Genomic DNA, 20475 nt, shown 5'->3' with positions numbered 1-20475 from the left:
ATCTGGAGAAGAGTTTCGAAATGTGTCTTGCTGCCTCTTTATGAGAAGTGTGGGGATGGGCAGAACACACAGCCTTTGTGTTCAAGGATGGCCTTTCAGTATCCTGTACAATTCCCTACTGCTGTCAGACAGCTAGTGGTACCCTAGGGCCGGACTAAAAATGACCTTAAGTTTGTGAATGCATTCAGAAGCATCTGCTTTTGAACTTCAAAAATAAAAGCTGCATGGGAGGAGCTGGTTTCAGGATTGAGACTGCAGCACATGGGGAGGTGGATTAACCCTTTTTGCCCAAGCTGTGATTCTACCCTTGGAAGCTGCAAACAGGTGCCAAAACCAGCTTTCCTCCTACATAAAATAGCAGCTGGGAGGGGTGCTTTTCACTGGGACAACACTGTGTAGGATCGATTAAACCCCTCCTCTCCCCATGCAGCAGAATCCTGATCTTGTCTCCATCATTGTTACTTTGACAGGTAACAAGAAAAGACATGTTAAATGCATTATAATCTTTCGAAGTTTATGGAATAAGAACTTGTTGAACTAAACAAATGGAAATGGAATACAAGAAGGGGAGGGGTGGGGAAGTCCTGGAAAGATGTTACTGAAAGTAAGGTCTTAAATGTAAATGTTTTTCTTTTTTCTTTTTTCTGTCTTTTTGGAAACTTCAATAAATATGATTTTATATATATATATATATATATATATATATATATATATATATATATATATATAATCTTTTGAAGTTTGGCCCTTTGTCTCCAGAACAGACAGTCCTACTCCTTCTCAAAAATCCATATTCTCTGAAAATCTGAAGCTTGATGCAGAATGCATCTTCTTTTTTTCTGCTGAGGATGTTCTGGCTCACTATACGGCTGCATCCCAGAAGGGTCATGCCATTTTCTTGGGGGAAATGTATTATGGCCTCGTAGTTCAACAACAGGTAGAATTTGGGTTTGGATTTAGAACAGGGATGAGCAGAAGGTGGATTGGGCTGTACTACGGGATCTCAGGATAATTTGCAGAAGACCATCAAGGGTTTTTCTGACCCTCAAATGTTTAACAATAGCAACAAAACAAAATTGTTTCCCACCTAAATTAGGTTGCTGAAAGACTTTCATTGTGTGATAGGACTAGGAGCTCTTCTGGTGCTGAAAACGAATTCCTAAACGTAGAATATACCCAGAGGCACCCTGTTCTTAAATTCTAAGCATATGTCTTTTGCACCTGGCTCAGGTTGGCAAAACATACCCTAGTAAAAAAATAAATAAAGTGGATTTGACTGGACTGCCCTGCTTGCCCCAGATGTAGAAGAAACTTATATCCCTGTTTTGTAAAGCAAAGTGGGCCAGTCTTTCCAAAGGATACGTGAAATAAAAATGACAAAGGGCTTTGTATGTTAAAAAGAGCACTGGTGAAAACTTAGTGCTAATATGAGCCAGTGGCAGTCTTCTGCTTTAAGCTTTACCTGTTCCTTTGACACCAGAGGGAGAAAATGTCTCAAGTGCTTTCTTATCTACTTCCGTCCAGCAGGGAAAGGGAAGAGATGGGAGGAAGAGACTTCTCACTTAGCTTTGTATTTGCTTTTAATTAACTGTAGGCAGCGGGGATTCCGTGTTCCGATTTATTTATTTATTTGACACAGAGGTCAGCAAACGGGTCTCTGAACTACAACTGGCTTATTGGGAAAATCTGGCCACACAGTGTGTGTGCCCCATTTGGAGCGACTTTGTATTTTAAAGACTTCCACTAGAAATATACCCAGTTCTAAGCAGAAGTGACGCAGGTGGCGCTGTGGGTAAAACCTCAGCGCCTAGGACTTGCCGATCGCATGGTCGGCGGTTCGAATCCCCGCGGCGGGGTGCGCTCCCGTCGTTCGGTCCCAGCGCCTGCCAACCTAGCAGTTCGAAAGCACCCCCGGGTGCAAGTAGATAAATAGGGACCGCTTACCAGCGGGAAGGTAAACAGCGTTCTGTGTGCTGTGCTGGCTCGCCAGATGCAGCTTGTCACGCTGGCCACGTGACCCGGAAGTGTCTGCAGACTGCGCTGGCTCCTGGCCTATAGAGTGAGATGAGCGCACAACCCTAGAGTCTGTCAAGACTGGCCCGTACGGGCAGGGGTACCTTTACCCTTTACCTTTAAGCAGAAGTGAACAGGTGTGCTGCCAGTCTTGAATGGAGTTGGTCAAATGCCATAGGTAATGCCCCCAAGGGTATTGCATTGAAAACTGGTATATGGACACACCAGATGAATTAAGGCGGTCATTTGCCAAGTAATAAACATACAGAACTGCAGTGTACATGTGTTGCTTGGTAAGGTGGTTCCTTATTGATTTGTGAAGGGTTTAGTTTCTGATCAGGGACTTGCAGAGAAATGGTGAGGTTTAGTCTTCTTATCACACGGCTGGGTGCTATAAATATATGAAATTGTCATGTACAGAACCAGACTGTTTATCCATTTAGCTTGTCAATGTCTCCCCTGAGTGGCTGTCCAACAGGCAGAGAGAAGGTCTTTCCCAGTCCTGCTGCCTAGAATCTTCTTAGCCAGAGACACCAAGAATTGAACTTGGGCATTTCATTCATTTTAGGGTGACGTATTGCAAGTAAATACCGTATGTTATAAGACTGAAGCATTTGATGTACATACATCATCTGCCATGGTATCCTCTTCCACTCCAGCCACCCCAAACATCATATTGTTGACAGGGGTTTATGAGCCACTGTCAACTTAATTTATCAACTGAGTAAATCATTGGCTCCTGTGAATTCATTCATACACATTCCATTTTTCCTTCTGGAAGAGTGGTCTGTGTTGTCTAGACAGGAAGATGAGTGTGATCGTCATTGAAGATCCTGATTTATGAGAAAAAGCGTACCACTCCCTAGAAGCAAGTTCTCTGGAAGGAGGAAACAGGCCATCCCTTCCTAGCTCCTTCGCTATGATGCAGACCACTTCTGTTTTCACAAAGTGTGGTTTAAGCTGTACTTCCCATCTCAAATCCATCAGAACCTATCCTCAAATCCAACTTCACATATGCTAGGGCTGCCATGCGTCTTACTCTGCAGAGGTCAGCCACCTGTTTTGAAGGGCTGGCAGTCCTCTATTTTAAGGTGACTTTTATTTGAGGGCTGTCTAGTCTCAAGTCTGGTTTAAAAGTAAGGAACCCTAAGAAAGGAGAGCAGGAGCCCTGAAGTTGCCCCTCAACAGTTAAGAGCAGACTGAACTATTACCCATCACCTGTTGCCTCCTCACTAGGGTGAGCCATATTGCATTTCTCTTTAAATGATTGTTGTTGTTGTTTAGTCGGCTTAGTAGTGTTCGACTCTCCGTGACCCCATGAACCAGAGCATGCCTTGGAAACTCTCACTTTCTTCTCAAAGCTTCTCCTTTTTTATGTCCATGGAGTTTTCTTGGCAAAATACTGGAGTGGTTTACCAGTTCCTTCACCAGGTGGATCACATTTAGTCTAAACTCTTGGCTATGACCTGTCCATCCTAGGTGGCCCTGCACAGCATAGCTCATAGCTTCTCTCAGTTATTCAAGCCCCTTCGCCACAACATGAAGGGGTAAATTATTGTAACTGTTGCTAAATTTTGCAACTAGACAAATCAATTAGTGTATGGAAATGTTACGTAAATTTGTGTTACATCTTGTTCTGTTTTTTGGGCGATGCAAACCCTCTTTATAGGTGATACATAAGTGGCTATTCTGATATATGTTTCTTCATTGCAGGATATCACTTTATCTCAGTCACTATCCCAGTTCATCCATTGCTTCCTTGCGTTTTCTTTTTTTTACCCTTTTACACATGTGATAGAGAAGTTTTTGGCTTGATTTTTCTTCTCAGTTCAAAGCTACATCTGGTCAAGTTTGCATTTTTTAACTCCTTTCTATGGGGGTATAAGGACCTGTGGGTGTTTGGGAATCTGAGTCGTAATCTCAAAAAACAGAAAGGTATGAACAAAGTTTGTTGGCATGTGTTGTGAACTGTGTAGTCTGAGCTGCATGCCTAGCTATGCTATGTATACTGAGCTGGGATTTTTACCTAGGCTTTTTTATACAACATAGCCATTTCTGCACATATGGTGCTAGGTGTTTGTGCAAAATAAACATTCTTATGTATGCATGCATTTATCAACATAACTATAGTTCTGAAAGTGACCTCATTTTTGCACATCCTGATGAACAAATGAGAGAATGAAGCTCATTTTAAAAAATGCTGGGAGGATAAATTTAATCATGCACACACACACACACACACACACACACACACACACACTTGCATAATTAATCTTTGCAATAAAATCAACAAGAAAAGCCTCTCCTTGTTTGCTGAATGATGTTATTTATTCATCTGCCAAAGACCAATTACAGACCAATCCAAGTCTAGCTGTGTTAATATTATAACTGTTATGCAAAAGATGGGGAAAAATACAGTAGTCCATTTCTACCAAAAGAAAGAAATAAAATCCCAAAATAGAATATGGAAAGGTACACATCATGTCTGTCTTCTCTTTCCCTTTTTTTGGTAAATGTGACTCAAATGAGCTGATTTTTCTTCAGTCTAGTCTATATATAATATACTTTGGGCAGGGGGTGGGGAGGCTTATTGTGAATAGTTTACCTTAGGGTTCTTTTCAGGGTTACAATGTCTAAAAAAATGTATATATCCCACCTTTCCTTCTAGATTTTTCATTTTCTCTGAAAATGGAAACAATGGGATGTTAAAAATACTTATCAAAATGCAAAAATAAAGTTGTAAAAAAATAAAGGTCTATGGCTTGATGTTCAGCAGTGACCTTTATTCCTAAAGGTGTGTGTCTATATTAACACTGCCAAAGTGGTCAGGTGCAAAAATTTGACCTCTGTGCAAAAACTAAACATTTTTGTGTGTGACTCAACTCAGAACACTTTCTTAGCAATGGTGTCTCCACATGGGAGTGGGGGACACAGAAGACCCTGGTGACTGGTCTTCAACTCTGGAAGACATTTTCCCTGGGGTCTGGTCTATTCATGCAGCAGAATAAGGTGGGGATAGGATGGTAGAGCCATAAGATGGCAGAACAGGCTAAACTGCCCCCCAGCCAAATATTTCAGTATTTATCTGATTTTTTGTTTTCTAGAAACTTTTAATCTCCCCTCTGGGTGACTTACAAAAATAAGATGCAATATACAATTCCAATATAACAACAACCCCCCCAACCCCCCCCCAAATGACAGCAATAGCCACAGATCAATAAGTGTTCTGATCTAGAACATGCTTCCATTCTAGATTGGGGACCCATGTCAGTTTCTTCTTGAAAATTGCCCCATTCCAGTGTTTATTTGCCCCAGAAGGCAGGCAGTATTTGGAGTTAACAGCACTTTTAGAAGACGGATAGTAGCTAAGGGTAGGGGCCAAAGTATTTTTAGCAGGGGGAAGGGGGAGAGGACCATGTTCCAGATCAGGATTCTGCAACTGCTTTTTCTTGAGAACAGAAGAGGCCAGTTGAAGCAAACCTGAGTGATCGATAGACACAGAAATGACACTTATGAACCAGAAGCTACAAAGAGTCTTTTGGCACCTTAAAAACAAAATCAATGTACATGGCTTTAGTCTGTTGTTTTCAGTGGGTTTGCTTTGAGTATAACTTAACTGGAAGCAAGCTTAATAGGTGCATCGTGGGACAAGCTGCGGGAGCCTGGATCCCATCTCATCAGATGCACGAACTGTTGTTAACTAATGAGTAAAGAATGATGGGTGTTCTTCCCCCTCCACCACCGTCTGTATAAACATGTGAATAATAGGGAGCAGTTTTTGGCCTTTCTGCTTCACATAGTGCCATATATTTAGCGCTGTACGGGTGAAAGCAAGATGGATCTGAAGACTGTGTGTCTCGTGGGTTCCTCTTCATTTACCACATTGTGGGAAGGTTGCCAGCGATGCATAGATGTTGCATGTGGTCTCATGGGGGGACGGATTAATTCTTACTATGCAAGGATACCTCCTGCTGACTTTTGAAAGGGAGAACAAACAAAGAGGAACTCTTTTGACCATGGATGCTATTAGCTTAATGTTTCTGTTCTCTGATCTTCCTGTCCTGTTTGCTTTGTACGGCTTAATCAAGTTTTTTTTTTTTTTTGTATATAATGTGGACCAAGTAATTGAAAACAAATTTAGCATGTCTCAGACCATCAAGTTCCCTTTCAGCTGGATTGCTGGCTTCGCGGTAGACATGTCTGCTTTCAATTTTCAGTGATGTGAGAAACATAGAATGAATGGCTTGATTTGTAATTGTGAATGTTAATAATGAAAGAGATATTCCCTGGTCTCAAGCCTACATAGAAATTCTGTCTCCGTTATGCTTCATATAACAAACCCCAGTTCAAAACTCCACCGCTATTCTTTACTGAACATTTTCATTCTCTGCTATGTGGTTGGGTTGTTTTTTGCTCTCGAAGTGCCCAATTTATTTCATGAAAACATGTGTTGTACATAGAGCACACAAATATTTGTGCAGAGAAAGATTACCATGAAAATGTCAAAACCTGCTTGTTTAAATAAACTCCTATTTTAGCTGCCAATGATAATTTTTTTTTGACCTGTGTGTCACTACCTCTGTCAAAACCTGTCCACAGAAGAAGATGGCAGAAATCTGGTTTATAACACAAACTTGCATTTTGCACAGTGTTCTCCTTTCATTTGTGAGTGTTTGGTTTTCACCTTGAAAGCAGAGAAGCAGAGAAATGCTTTCAGGTTTCATGTAATTCAACAATATGCAAATATTTGAGAAGCGAGTACCATATGTTGAATTACATGAAACCTGAAAGCATTTCTCTGCTTTGGCAGTTGTGTGCAAAGCAACCCCAAATATCAAGTCTTTAAAGCTTTTTGGCAACTGTGGTCTCCCAAGCCAAGAGAGCAAGGGAATTGTTCATCAAACTGACTTGAGCTAATCTTTAGGCATGGCTGTTAACAATAACATAGGAGCCCGAGAGCTCTTCTGTTCTTAGCTAGACAAACTAGGGGTTTGCGTAATAACATATGTGTTGCTAAGGCCAGGGACCTCCCAAGGATGGTTTGTTGGTTTGTTGGTTTGTTTATATATGTGTGTTTCATTCTAGTATCCAGGTTAAAAAAGCAGACAAAGTTTTAAGGAGTAGTCAAAAGGAAACATCATGCTTTTGGGTGACAGCCATGATGATAATATTATGAAATAAAAGCAGGGTTTGTGGGGATCACTCTTGAGTTCCTTGGAAGAAGGGCAAGATGGATGGATGGATCCACAAAGAGGGGATGGGAATGTGGAATTTCACATGTTTGAGATAAGAAGGTCCCAGGTTTCCAGGTACAATTGGGGAAATCAAGAAGAGCTGCTGTTTGTCCCTATAGAACAGCCTTTCCCAATCTACTGCCCTCCAGATATTTCTGGACTACAACTCTCAACAACTCTAGGTCAGGGATGATGGAAGCTGTAATGGTCCAAACCACCTGGAGGACACTAGTTAGTTAGTGAAGGCTAGTTGGCTACTTCTAAGCTTTATGGACCAGTGTATTTCAGCATAAGGCAACTTCATATGTTCATAGCTCTAGTTTAGCTCTTCTAATTGTGAACCTAATATGCTGTTTCCTAACTGGAAGCCTTCAGTTTTTATTTTAATGCATTCCCTACAGTAGCAAATGGGGATGCGGGTGGCGCTGTGGGTTAAACCACAGAGCCTAGGACTTGCCGATCAGAAGGTTGGCGGTTTATATCCCCACGACGGGGTGAGCTCCCGTTGCTCGGTCCCTGCTCCTGACAACCTAGCAGTTCGAAAGCATGTCAAAGTGCAAGTATAGAAATAAGTACCACTCCGGCGGGAAGGTAAACGGCATTTCCGTGCGCTGCTCTGGTTCGCCAGAAGTGGCTTAGTCATGCTGGCCACATGAACCGGAAGCTGTACGCTGGCTCCCTCGGCCAATAAAGTGAGATGAGCGCCGCAACCCCAGAGTCGGCCACGACTGGACCTAATGGTCAGGGGTCCCTTTACCTATACCTTTACAGTAGCAATGGGTTTTATTGCTTGTGGGTCTTGCAAACTGTCTCAACTAAAGAGATGACATCAGAAATATGAGACTCTTGCTGGGCATCTGCCTTCTCCTAGGTGGGGTTGTCCAAGCCATTGCTAATCTGCCCACACAACATTGCCCAAAGCGAGAGAGCTCGGGGCAAATCACTCCTTCCCAGCATGTGGTCATGTATAATAGTTGCTGGAGAACATCACTCACAAATGTCATGGCATAGTTTTCCTCTTCCGCTGCATCTGAGCCTTGTGCAAAAGAAAATTGTGAGCATGTCCAGTCTTTTCTCAATATGTGGGATGGGGAGGGAGAGAAAGTAGTGAGCCGCTTGTGCATTTCATTTTGCTGCCTCTATGGAATCGCAAAGCAGCAAAGGAGCCTTCTTTGTGGAAAAATATATATTCTGTTTTGTTATTTTCTTCTCTGTCTCTGGAGATTGTGTGTGTGTGTGTACAGCACACACACACTTCCTTGGATTTAGTATAATCATGACTGCAGATTATTTCTTCTACTGCTAGATTATTTCCAGCTATTCAGAAGCAGGAAATGCTTTGTCAGCTGGCAATCTAAACCACCAAAGACTTTGGCTCAACTTTTGACTCGATGCCTCACCTATTGAAATTAATCCTTTGGGTTTAGCTTTGAAGTTTATCCTTGGTTAGAATATCCATGCACCCAAAAGAGCCAAGAGACAGAATTCCCCAAATATTCAGTTCTCAAAACGAAGACACAGATTGCTGATGTTCTTCTGTAGGCACTCTCTTTTCAAAGTGACTGAAGTCTGGGATTTGCTGGGACTCATAGGAGAATTTTGACATGCAGACTTATGAGGCTGCTATAACAGAGCACTCGTCAAGCCTTCTCTAGTGAGGAGTACCACAAATATCTAGTCCTGTTGTGTATAAAAATAAAAAGCAACTTTCCTAAAGATGTACAGGCTCCCTACCCTATCCCCCCCCCCTTTTTGTAGGATTGCAACCCAGTAGAGAAAACGTTTGCCGAGTAATTGTACGAGTTATAGTCAATTAACCAATTAAATCGGGGTAAATTTGCATATGAGGAAAATAGTTCTAGAGTAAAATAAAGAACATGCTTTATTTTACACATATGTGCTGAAACAAGCATCATCTGGGAAGAGGCATTCATTCTCCCATCTCTTGCATGCCTCTTTTATTATGGTGCATGCTACTGACACTTTTTAGAGGGACGCGGGTGGCGCTGTGGGTTAAACCACAGATCCTAGGACTTGCCGATCAGAAGGTCAGTGGTTCAAATCCCCGTGACGGGGTGAGCTCCCGTTGCTCGGTCCCTGCTCCTGCCAACCTAGCGGTTCGAAAGCATGTCAAAGTACAAGTAGATAAATAGGTACCACTCCGGCAGGAAGGTAAACAGTGTTTCCGTGTGCTGCTCTGGTTCACCAGAAGCGGCTTAGTCATGCTGGCCACATGACCCGGAAGCTGTACGCCGGCTCCCTCGGCCAGTAATGCGAGATGAGCGTCGCAACCCCAGAGTCAGCCACGACTGGACCTAAAGGTCAGGGGTCCCTTTACCTTTACCTTACTGACACTTTTTATAAGTGCTTACTTAAAACAACAACAACAACTAAAACTTTAAAATATAAAATTTGCTGCCTAATTAATCAGTGTCACCTCTTTAGTCAGTTTTAATGATAATAGTTTTAATGATTAAACTAACTCATTGACTATGTATTTGGAATGGACCAGAAGTAGCCTAGACCCACTCATATCTATTCATTCATGCAAATGTCATTTGCTTTGATTAGGAAGAGCTAAGCTGAGCTGCTTATTTTAAAGTTTTTATTGTTTTCATTATATTTATATCTTCCCCTTCCTCCCAAATAAACCTAGGGAGGCAAACAATAAGTAATAAAACAACAAAAACACCCTGAAAATGATTCCAATTCAGATGCAGACTGTATGATGAAAGGTTCAAACAACTCCCCCTATGCCATCTCCTAATTATGTAATTTGAGGATTTGTAAAATGCTTTTACAAAAGTCGCTTTAGATTTGTTTTGCACAAGAGCAACAGGTAACAGTCCTGTGAAGAAGGTTAGGATAAGAATGAGTGACTTGCCGAAAGCTACCCAAGGAACGTCATACTTGAGGAAAGATTAGAACATGGATTTCCAAAATAAACTACTCCCAATGCCTGCACTATTAACAACCCATGAGAAGTGTCAGAGGTTTCTAGAAAACAGTTGGGGATTTCACAAGGGAGCCTTTGGCTGGTTAAATGATGGCTTTTTAAATGTGTTAGGTGTTTGTGTTTTTGTTGTAGTTATGTTATGTATTTTGTGTTTTACATTGTAGACCAACCTGTGATCTTTGGATGAGGAGAGTAATAGTAATAATAATAATAATAATAATAATAATAATAATAATAGATTCAACATTCTGAACCTGTATTTATTCTAGCCTTGCAAAGTTAGACCACAAAAGTTAATAACTTCTAAATATTTTTCACTAGCCAGCATGCTCTTGGTCATTGGTAGCACATCAATAAACTGAAGGAAAGACACACACACACACACACACACACACACACACACGTTTTTTATAAAAGCTTCATGTCTAGTCATCTAGACTGAGGTCATCCTCATTTGCTCAAGGTGATCAAACAAGTTACTACTGTACTAATATATCTCTCTCTCTTTCTGATACTATTTATATTTTGATTTATCTACTCCATTTGTCATTGAAATGATGATGTAATGATTTGGTCTTTTGCCAGCTTCATGGATACATGGACAACAAGCCCCTAGGTCTTCAGATCTTCATTGGGACAGCCGACGAGCGGATTCTTAAACCACATGCTTTCTACCAAGTCCATCGCATTACAGGGAAAACCGTCACCACCACCAGCTATGAGAAAATAATTGGCAACACCAAAGTGCTGGAGATTCCCCTGGAGCCAAAAAACAACATGAAAGCAACGTAAGAGTGCTATTATGAAAAGTGTCTTGTTACAAGATATTAATGGAACAAAACTGGAGACTTAATGTTAATGCAGAAGGCACCTGCATTGAGCTTGAACAAAAAATACTCAAGGGCGAAAGACTTACAGTGACCCAGGCTTGATTCACAGTGTATGTGATCTGTATGAAAAAGCTGCCCTGTTCCATCCCTTGCATCTCTAGTTAAAAGGATCAGGTAGCAGATGACAAGGAAGACTTCTTTCTGGCCTGAGACTCTGGAGGTCTCCTGTCATTTAGAGTAGATGAACAAGTGGCAAGGTAGATGAACCATTGATCTCACCTGTTTATGAGGCAGCTTCCTTCTGAGCCTTTTCCAAAAGGGACAGACTTCTGCAGGATCATTGTGGGTGATGATACTGGGCCCTGGGAGCAATTTAATACCTGCTGGAGGCAGGAATGCTTCTGAATACTAGTTGCCAGACACCACAGGAGGGGAGAGTGCTCTTGTGCTTGAATCCTGCTTTTGGGTTTCCCACAGGCACCTGGTTGGCCACTGTGAGAACAGGATGCTAAGCTACATGGGCCAGTAGCCTGCTCCACCAGGCTCTTCTTTCGTTGCTATGTTCATGTCTCAGTGCGCATTAGAATTTCAGTCCTACTCTAATGACTACACCACACTGATTCTTTAATTTTAAATGTATATTTTAGAACATGGCACCATTGGGGCAATGTTTTGGGAGTCAATAAGCCCTGTTCTCCCAGGCCTTTTAAATAAGTAGGTCGGGGCAGTCTGTTTTTAATCATGTTTTTTTTAAGTGCAGTGAGGTTGTTGTTGTTGTTGTTGTTGATGTTGTACTTAGGCAGTTCCTGGTTTTATGTTTTATTTTCTGATGAAAAGTGACCTTTAAATCCTTCGTTGTAATCAGTGAGGTAAAAACAACATGCTGCGTGAACCTCATCTTTCGCACCTTGCAAATGTGTTCAGGAATCATTGGGTTGTTAATTCTGTGGTCGGGTATTAACTAAGGTTTCGGCTTGTTCCACAGCATTGACTGTGCAGGGATCCTCAAGCTGAGAAATGCAGACATTGAACTGCGGAAAGGGGAGACGGACATCGGCCGGAAGAACACCCGTGTGCGACTGGTCTTCCGTGTGCACATCCCCGAATCCAGTGGCAGGATTGTTTCCTTGCAAGTGGCATCCAACCCCATTGAATGCTGTAAGTTGCATTTTCTCTGTAACTTCACTATTTTCTGATCAGCGGCGATATTTTCCATGCTGCAACCTCTCTGTATTCTGTGCGTCGATCCTTAATTAGCTGAAGAAAGCATGTCTCGAAACCTGTGCATAATTACCTGGGGGTAAGTCCCATTGAAATCAGGAGGACTCACAGTCAAATTACACATTATGTTAGCTATTCAGATATGCTGTTAAGTGCAAGGGTTTTCTTTATGTATATAAATGCTAGTGATTCTGGGATCTTAGCATGGTGGTGAAATGACTTAGCACCTCTACCCACTGTAGTCTTGAGGCAGTATTCAACTAAATAGTTGCACTAGCACATGAATTGACACTAGTAGAATGGGATTTGTAGTTTGGCCCTTACTACCACCTTCTGAGGAAATCTGTTCCACTGTTGCTCTTACTGTCACAAAGTTCTTCTTGATGTTTAGTTGGAATCTCGTTTCTTGTAACTTGAAGCCATTGGTTTGGGTCCAACCGTCTGGAGCAGGAGAAAACAAGCCTGCCCTTAAGATATTTGAAGATGGCTATCGTATCTCCTCTCAGTCTCCTCTTTTCCAGGCTAAACGTACCCAGCTCCCTCAACTGTTCCTCATAAGTCTTGGTTTCCAGACCCTTGATCATCTTGGTTGCCCTCCTGCACACGTTCCAATTTCTCAATAGCCTTCTTAAATTGTGGCACCCAGAACTGGACACCGTACTCCAAATGTGGTGTGACCAATGCAGAATTTAGTGGTCCTATTACTTCCCTTGAACGTGACACTATACTTCTGTTGATGCAATCTAGAATAGCATTAGCTTTTTTTTACTGCTGCGTCACACTGTTGATTCACGTTGACCTTGTGGGTCCACTAAGATCACTAGATTATTTTCACATGTCCTACTGTATAGAATTAGGCAGTGCAGCTTTAGTACAAATTGATAACAGAAAGATGCTGTTAATCCCTTGACTCATTAGAGAACAATTGAAATTATGGAGGTACTTCCAGAACAGATAGAAATCTGAGATATGGTACACAAGTTGTCAAAGATCTCCTGATTATCTGAAAAGTCTGAAAATGAGACAATTGTTATGACTCTCACTCTGAACACATCATATTCAGACTGTTTTTTGGCAGTACTCCAAGAGACAGCAGGACAAGCAGCGCATGAGATCGACGAGAGGGGTGTGGGAGTTTCCCTTTGCACTCTTTGATAAGCCCCACATTGGAGAAGAGGGGATTTCCACTGGATGTCTCAGTGACTGCCGAATGTGGGCTATGCTCTCTCAGCAGATCTCCCATGGAGAAAATGTTCTTGGCCCTCTAGCATATGTTCATCCCACCGGAGATCTCATTTCCAGCTATCATCCTTTCAGTGTAGGAGGTTTGCATCAGGAACGAAGGGTGATCGGTGTCTTCACAGGATAGGACCGGTGGAAGGGCCTCCATTCTGGCACATCCAGAGATTCTTAGTCATTTTTGGAGGGCTTGCACTTCTGAGTCTCTTTGCTCATCCGGTGATGCTTTATTGTTAGTAACCTGAGCTTTCTCAGTGGTTTGGGGATTTCACAGAATCATAACGAACCATTTTCACTTCTTTTATTGTGTGACTCACAGTAGTGTACAAAACCATGTTGTAGCAATAAACTGCCTGAGAAAGTTTACTTAAAAGACCCACTCTGTGGCTTTTGATTGTAATGTAAGCCTTCCCCTAAGGGAGAAGTGGGGAACCTGCAGCCTCTCAGTGTAACTCTTATCATTTTCCACCATTGGCCTTCTTGGCAAGGACTAATGAGAGCTGGAGTCCAGCAACATTTTATGGCCACAGGCTCCCCATCCCTGCCCTGAGACACATCTGCACTGGAGATGCTCCCTGTTTCAACATGTTGTTTAGGCTGCAATCTGAACCTCTGAAAAATGTGTCCTTTTGAGGATCCCCAGGGACGTGGCAGGGTGAAAAGTCTTTGCCCTGTGCATCTCTTTGATGATTGCCAGGGTACCTTCCTGGAAGGCGTTTTGGCGATCTCTGCCAGGAACACGGCAGGGCGAAGCATCTTCGCCCTGGTGCATCCTCTGCAAGAGACACAACAAGGCCAAGCGTCTTTGCCCTGCCACATCCCTTTCACAAAGGTAAGGTGGCTGGCGGTGGGTGGAGAGATGGCAGGCCAAGTCAGCCTGGCTGGGTTGGAGGGGTGTCGCACGTGTGATGTCATGCACGCACGATGCCCCCCGCCACTGCCGCCGGTGCAATTCGGCACCTCTGGCAGATGCTCTATCACTGAGATATACCATTTCTCTTAATGGCACCACTCACTTAGAAGAGGAAGCTCCAAGGTTTGTGAAAGAATAAAAATCTTTTTTTGGGGGGGGGGACCCTAAATGAGTCGGACATCCCAAAGCAGCTTAATGGGGACTGTGCATGCTTAAGGGACACAGAATATTAATTATTGGAGAGAATTAAGAAAATTCAGGGTTGCATCCAACTAAGTCATATTGGAGCAGACTCATGACTAACTTAAGGTCATTTGTTTCAGTGGGTCTGTTCTGACCATGGCTTGGTCCAATGCAACTACAGTGGTACCTCCGGTTGCGCACAGGATCCGTTCCGGAGCTCTGGTTGGATCCTGAGGAATTTGCAACTGGAGGTGCCTGTTCTGCACATGCATGTGGCGCGGTAGAGTGCTTCTGCACATGCGCATGCAGCAAAACCCGGAAAAATACTCCCGGGTTTTCCGCAAACGTAACCTGAAGGATATGCAACTAGAGGTGTGCGTATCCAGAGGTACCATTGTATATGGGTGGAATTTGATATGGTGCTATATTGGATGTTTCCATCAGCGTAAGCGTGTCAGCTTGGCAGACAGAGCAAACCCATCTTGCCATGCACTGTTGTGGGGGTTCTCCTGACATCCTCCCCAAGCAAGTTTTAGGGAGCATGAGGGCACATGGAGGTAGAAGAGGGGGGGAAAGCCCTGTTGCAGAAGTAGAAGCCCTTTAAGGCAATAAACCAGCTGTTGTTGCTTTATTCTCTCCTGTAAACCTGTTCTCGTTATAAATATTATTTTGGCAAAATTATAGTTACTTCCGAAAAGGTGTCCATTTGAGTGATTTAGACGTTTCTCCAGTCTTCAGAAAGTTGGTTTATGCCAATGAATTTTGGTCAAATATTTTGTTTCCTTTTAATTAGCTGCCTTGGAAGTTTCCTTTTCTTTTTGTTTCTTTCCTCCTCTCCAACTCAGTTTCCCCATAAAATTAGATATTCTGCATTAACGATATGTGGCGCAGTTGTAAATTCAGTGGAAAGAAATAGTCAGTTTAAAGAATGTATTCATCTTGGCAGGCTTTCTATGGCTTTCTTGCTAGCGGATAGATTATCAACAGTAGGCTAGCGGCTAGTTTAAGCGTAGCAAAGAACCACACTTGTGACTCCCAGGAGATTAATCTGCCTGCCGTTTTCAGGCAGCTTGCTATGAACACTCTGCATTTTCAGTAGCTTCTCCAGTGAACTCTGAAAAGCGTATCTCTCGCTTTAAAAAAATGCATTATTTTAATGTTACAGCTGCTCTAATAAAACCTTTGTTATGGCTACGCTCATAAAGACTTTGTATCTAGGAACCTACGCTGAAAACGAATGATGCAAATCGGTGGAATCAATGCAAATAGGCTTACTTTTCACAAACACATTTTGTTTGCATGGTTCTTTCTGAACTCACTCTTTAATCTCTTGTGATAGGGAGGGTTGTAAAGACTAGCATAGTGGCAGGAAGAGTAGTATAGTCTTAGTCCCATCAGGGAAAAAGGCAGGGTATGAATTAGTATAATAATAGCAATGACAGTAACAATAGCAATAACAGTAAGTAAGTAAGTAAGTAAGTAAGTAAGTAAGTAAAATAACTGAGTAATATTCTAGGAAAAGCATCTTCGGGAACTTTGCTTTTACTATTAAAATGAATATTTCTAGCTTCTCTGGTACCAGTGGTGGCCAGAGTGAGGTGGAGTTTAGAAGATGCATTTCCCAAAGATTCAGAAATAAAAGTAGATCTTGGTGAAGCCTTTCACTAGTCTTTCCAAAGCCATTTGCACACTGCCTTCTTCTAAAAATGCATCTTACTAGAACTAGAAAAGATAATAGCTTTCATTTATGCATTTTAAATAGTTGGACAGTCATCTGGCTAACAGAAGATGCAAAGGCCATTGGGTCTCGTTGGGCTTCTTTCCCCCTTTGAGTTTCGAATGAGCAGGAAGTGGGAGGGATAAAAAAAGTCTGACATGAACTACAAAGTTCCAGTTACAGATAGGTAGCCGTGTTGGTCTGCCATAGTCAAAACAAAAAAATTCCTTCCAGTAGCACCTTAAAGACCAACTAAGTTAGTTCTTGGTATGAGCTTTCGTGTGTATCTGAAGAAGTGTGCATGCACACGAAAGCTCATACCAAGAACTAACTTAGTTGGTCTTTAAGGTGCTACTGGAAGGAATTTTTTTGTTATGAACTACAAAGTTATTCTGGGTTTATTCTGGTGTGATTGCCTACACAGGAATCAAGGGTTGGGTACGGCACATAGTGAAATACAAGGCTGCATTTTGCTTGCTGGTCATCCTGTTTGAGGAGTTGCCGGGGTTCTGTCTCTTCCAGTAATTGCTATCGCCAAGGAATTCAAGCAGAATAAAACTTAAAAACCCAAGGTGGCGCATGGTTATAGCACAGTGAGTTTTAATCTCAAGAGATCACTTTCATGAAGGTTTAAGAGGAAGTACTTTATTGAGTGGGACATGGGTGGCGCTGTGGGTTAAACCACAGAACCTAGGACTTGCTGATCAGAGGGTCGGCGGTTCGAATCCCTGCGACGGGGTAAGCTCCCGTTGCTCGGTCCCAGCTCCTGCCAACCTGGCAGTTCGAAAGCACGTCAAAGTGCAAGTAGATAAATAGGTACTGCTCCAGCGGGAAGGTAACAGTGTTTCCGTGCGCTGCTCTGGTTTGCCAGAAGCGGCTTAGTCATGCTGGCCACATGACCCGGAAGCTGTACGCCGGCTCCCTGGGCCAATAAAGTGAGATGAGGGCTTCAACCCCAGAGTCGGCCACTACTGGACCTAATGGTCAGGGGTCCCTTTACCTTTACCTTACTTTATTGATTCTACTAAGACATTCTGATAGTTAACCCTGCCTGCCATTAATCTCCTTCTTGGTAGCACTGGTGTTCTGCAAGCATTATTCTTAAAAAAATAATAATAATACCAGGTTTAGTGATCCCTTCTTATCTATCTTTACTGCTACTTACATGTCTGCCTGAGAAAGGCTGAAGAGAGATATTGGTTTTGGATTTTTGTGATGTTACAGTTAGGGTGTCAGCAATATCTTCATGAAGGGCACCCAAATTCTGCTTGGAATAAGTGAAGCAAATGCCTACCCATTTAATTATTTGCATAATTTATTACAGTTGCTATATTTGGGCTCTTGCAGAAACTAAAAGAAGGAAAGAAATGTTTCCAATTGGTGAGAAAGTGGTGTCCGGGTGGATTTTTCGTAAAGCGGGCAAAATGTCTGAGAAAATGTCCGAATTTTTTTGGAGACTTTGTCCAAAGAGCTCAACAACTTTTTGAAATATGGCAGCCCTAGGATAGAGCAACTGCCCTTAGTAATATGGAATTCACAGCCACAAAATGTGGCAATGACTCACACAATCTCAGTCTAACCATACCTGCCACTGAACATGTTGCATAGGGTAAGGCTGGGATTAAAATAATAATAATAATAAAACCAAGCAAAGGGGGGCCTGATCCAGACTGAGACGGCAGCTGCAATCATCCCTAAACCCATGCACATGCATAGTCTAAATCCTGGTAGATCACTGGTTAGTGTGTAATGCTAGGGACATCTTTTTTGACCTAAAGCAGCTTGCAATACAAGAACAAGACTATATATTAATGCATTATTACAATCAACAGTCTAACACCAATTCATTTCAAAACAAATAATAACGCTCCAAATATAAGAATTGATTTCAGTAGTGCTAACGTTGTAACATTTTAAATATATTGTGATATACACCACAGGAGTCATTAAAACGCAATACGAATTGATAGGTTTTATCAGTTGCTGCAATACAGAAGCCAGAGTCGGATTGCCATAAAAATTTCCAGTCCACTGCAGTCAGGTATGAATAAATAATATCAACAGCAGCCAGTTTCGCTAAAGTGCCAAGAGCAGGAAATAGCAACCAGATTTTTTTGTGGCCGGCAGTGCAGTAGCCTAAATGGAAGCTCCAGGTGTCTGCTGCTTCTGAATGTCAGGAGTTGAAGTGGCGTGGAGCAGATGACAACCCAAGGAGGACTCTTCTTGCTTTCATGTTCTTGCCATTTCTTGGAAGCATCTGAGTAGCCACTGCTGAAAATAGGATGTTGAATGAGATGACCTTTGCTCTGATCCAATAGGGTTCTCATTCTCTTCTTAGTACACACCTCCATGATTAATTTCCAGTCCTTCACCAACTAATGTTGACAAACGCTCTCTTCACTTCTAGATGTGGGCTAGATGTTCCATTTACAAACTGGAGGGGCTCTGCTTCCATAAGCCAAATTCAATGCCAGATTCAGGAGCTTTGTGGCACCCTACCTCCATGTTAAGAATTTCTCCTACTCCATCAAGCCTCGGGATCATTGAGAGCTGCTACTAGTAATAATATCCAGAATTGCAGCCTTCATGCTTGCTGCCGTTCCCTGTTAGATTTTGCGACTACCGACTTTAGCAGCATCAGATGGGTATTGCCAGGGCTTTCTATGAGAATGCAAAATGTGCAACATTGGCTACGGAAACTACTTCCCTGAGAATCTAAATCTTTACCTGCTTGTTTTTAAAGTACATTTCTAATCTTTAAGGGTAAGGATGTGCTTTAAAGTATGTGGACAATGCCTGATGAAATCTCAAAAACCAGAACGGTACCCATAAGGGTAGCCAGGGATAGGAATGTAAAGATTGGTCCATTTCGGCTATCTTAGTTTCTCATTTTTCCAAACTTAAATTCAGGTTTCTACTGGCATTTTTAATGCAAGTTTCTCCTAATAATACATTTTTGTCTGCAGTTTTGACTACTCTACTCATTTTTGTAAGCGCTTTCTCATAACATATTCATTTCTATACACATTTCCCTGTTATATATGCGTTTTTGTAAATGTTGATTGGAGAACTGCATCGCAAAATGTAGATGAGTGTGACTTCTGAAAGTTGGTTGAGCTTTGGTTCTCATGTTGCTTTGGAAAAAACAAGCTCAATAAATTCAACCTTAAAATGCGAACTGAATTGCACTTTTCCTCCATCGCTGCTTCGGACACATAGCTCTTTCCCTGTTTCTGTGAGAAGAATACAAAATAGGGAGGGATCGTGTAAATTTGTATAAATGTGCACAGGCTGCATAAATGTATACAGTCTACTTGTTGCTTCAGTTACACCAAGCCCTGGGCTTTGCCATCACACTGAGCATGTGAACTTCCCTCTGGCATTTCCTTGACACAGAGTCAAAAATATTGCTGGTGAACTTGCTCTTGAAGCAGCCTAGCAGGTTGACTGGCTTATGTGTCCTAGCCGTCCTGGTTCTCCCCACGTTAAGCCAAATTATTTTGCTTCCCTATTTTGGCCCCTTTCTCTTGCAATTCTGAGGCTCAGGAAACAAAACTCAGCAGAGATCCTGATAACCGCAGTTCCCTTTTTTGTTTCTCTTCCACTGCTGGCCATAATGTAATTTTTGGCACGGACTACCCGTAACATCTTGATTTGCAGGCGGTCAAATAAAATACAGAAAGAAAAAACCCCTCACGCCCCCAGTGCCATTAGCAGAGTTGACATGCTGTTTCAAGGCAAAAGTGAGTGTTTCGCCTAGCATTTGCTTTCCTGCATTATGTCAGTGGCTGTTGCTATTGAAAGTAAACACCCCAACGGGATAAGTCAACAGTGTTATGTTTATACAGAGCTCATAAACTACAGTAGCTGTTGGTCTGCTTTATGGAGTGCCAGCCCCTGAGGGGAAGAGAAGGAGCAGTGTGAAATTACTGCCTACATTTCACCTATCCTGAGCTTTAGAAACGGTGAATTTACTGGGGATTAATTTAATAGACCATACAAAAGAAAACAAGCTTCGTCCGAATGGTACCAAGGTATCTGTTTGCGTTACTCCCTTCCGTACACGAGAATGGCAGGCAGGCTAACGACAGACTCTCATTCCTTTTCATTTCTTTCCAGCCTTCCAAATTTGGAACCTAAAAATACAGTTTAAAATAGAAGCTTCAGGG

At 42.2% G+C, this 20475-nt stretch overlaps 1 protein-coding gene across 5 annotated transcripts in view; it reads left to right on the top strand.

The window, feature by feature from the left end:
* Positions 1-20475, top strand: part of NFATC2 (nuclear factor of activated T cells 2) — a 138213-nt gene that overhangs the window by 39272 nt on the left and 78466 nt on the right. For all 5 annotated transcript variants that reach the window (XM_077929295.1, XM_028735215.2, XM_028735213.2 and 2 more), the window contains exons 4-5: positions 10789-10991; positions 12019-12191. In XM_077929295.1, the coding sequence (XP_077785421.1) occupies positions 10789-10991; positions 12019-12191 (376 nt within the window). The remainder of the gene's footprint in view (positions 1-10788; positions 10992-12018; positions 12192-20475) is intronic.

The sequence above is a fragment of the Podarcis muralis genome, chromosome 5 (assembly GCF_964188315.1).
Source record: "Podarcis muralis chromosome 5, rPodMur119.hap1.1, whole genome shotgun sequence".
Lineage (NCBI taxonomy): Eukaryota > Metazoa > Chordata > Lepidosauria > Squamata > Lacertidae > Podarcis > Podarcis muralis.
The sequence above is the reverse complement of the archived record's forward strand: the minus strand, read 5'-3'. Positions and strand labels throughout refer to the sequence as shown.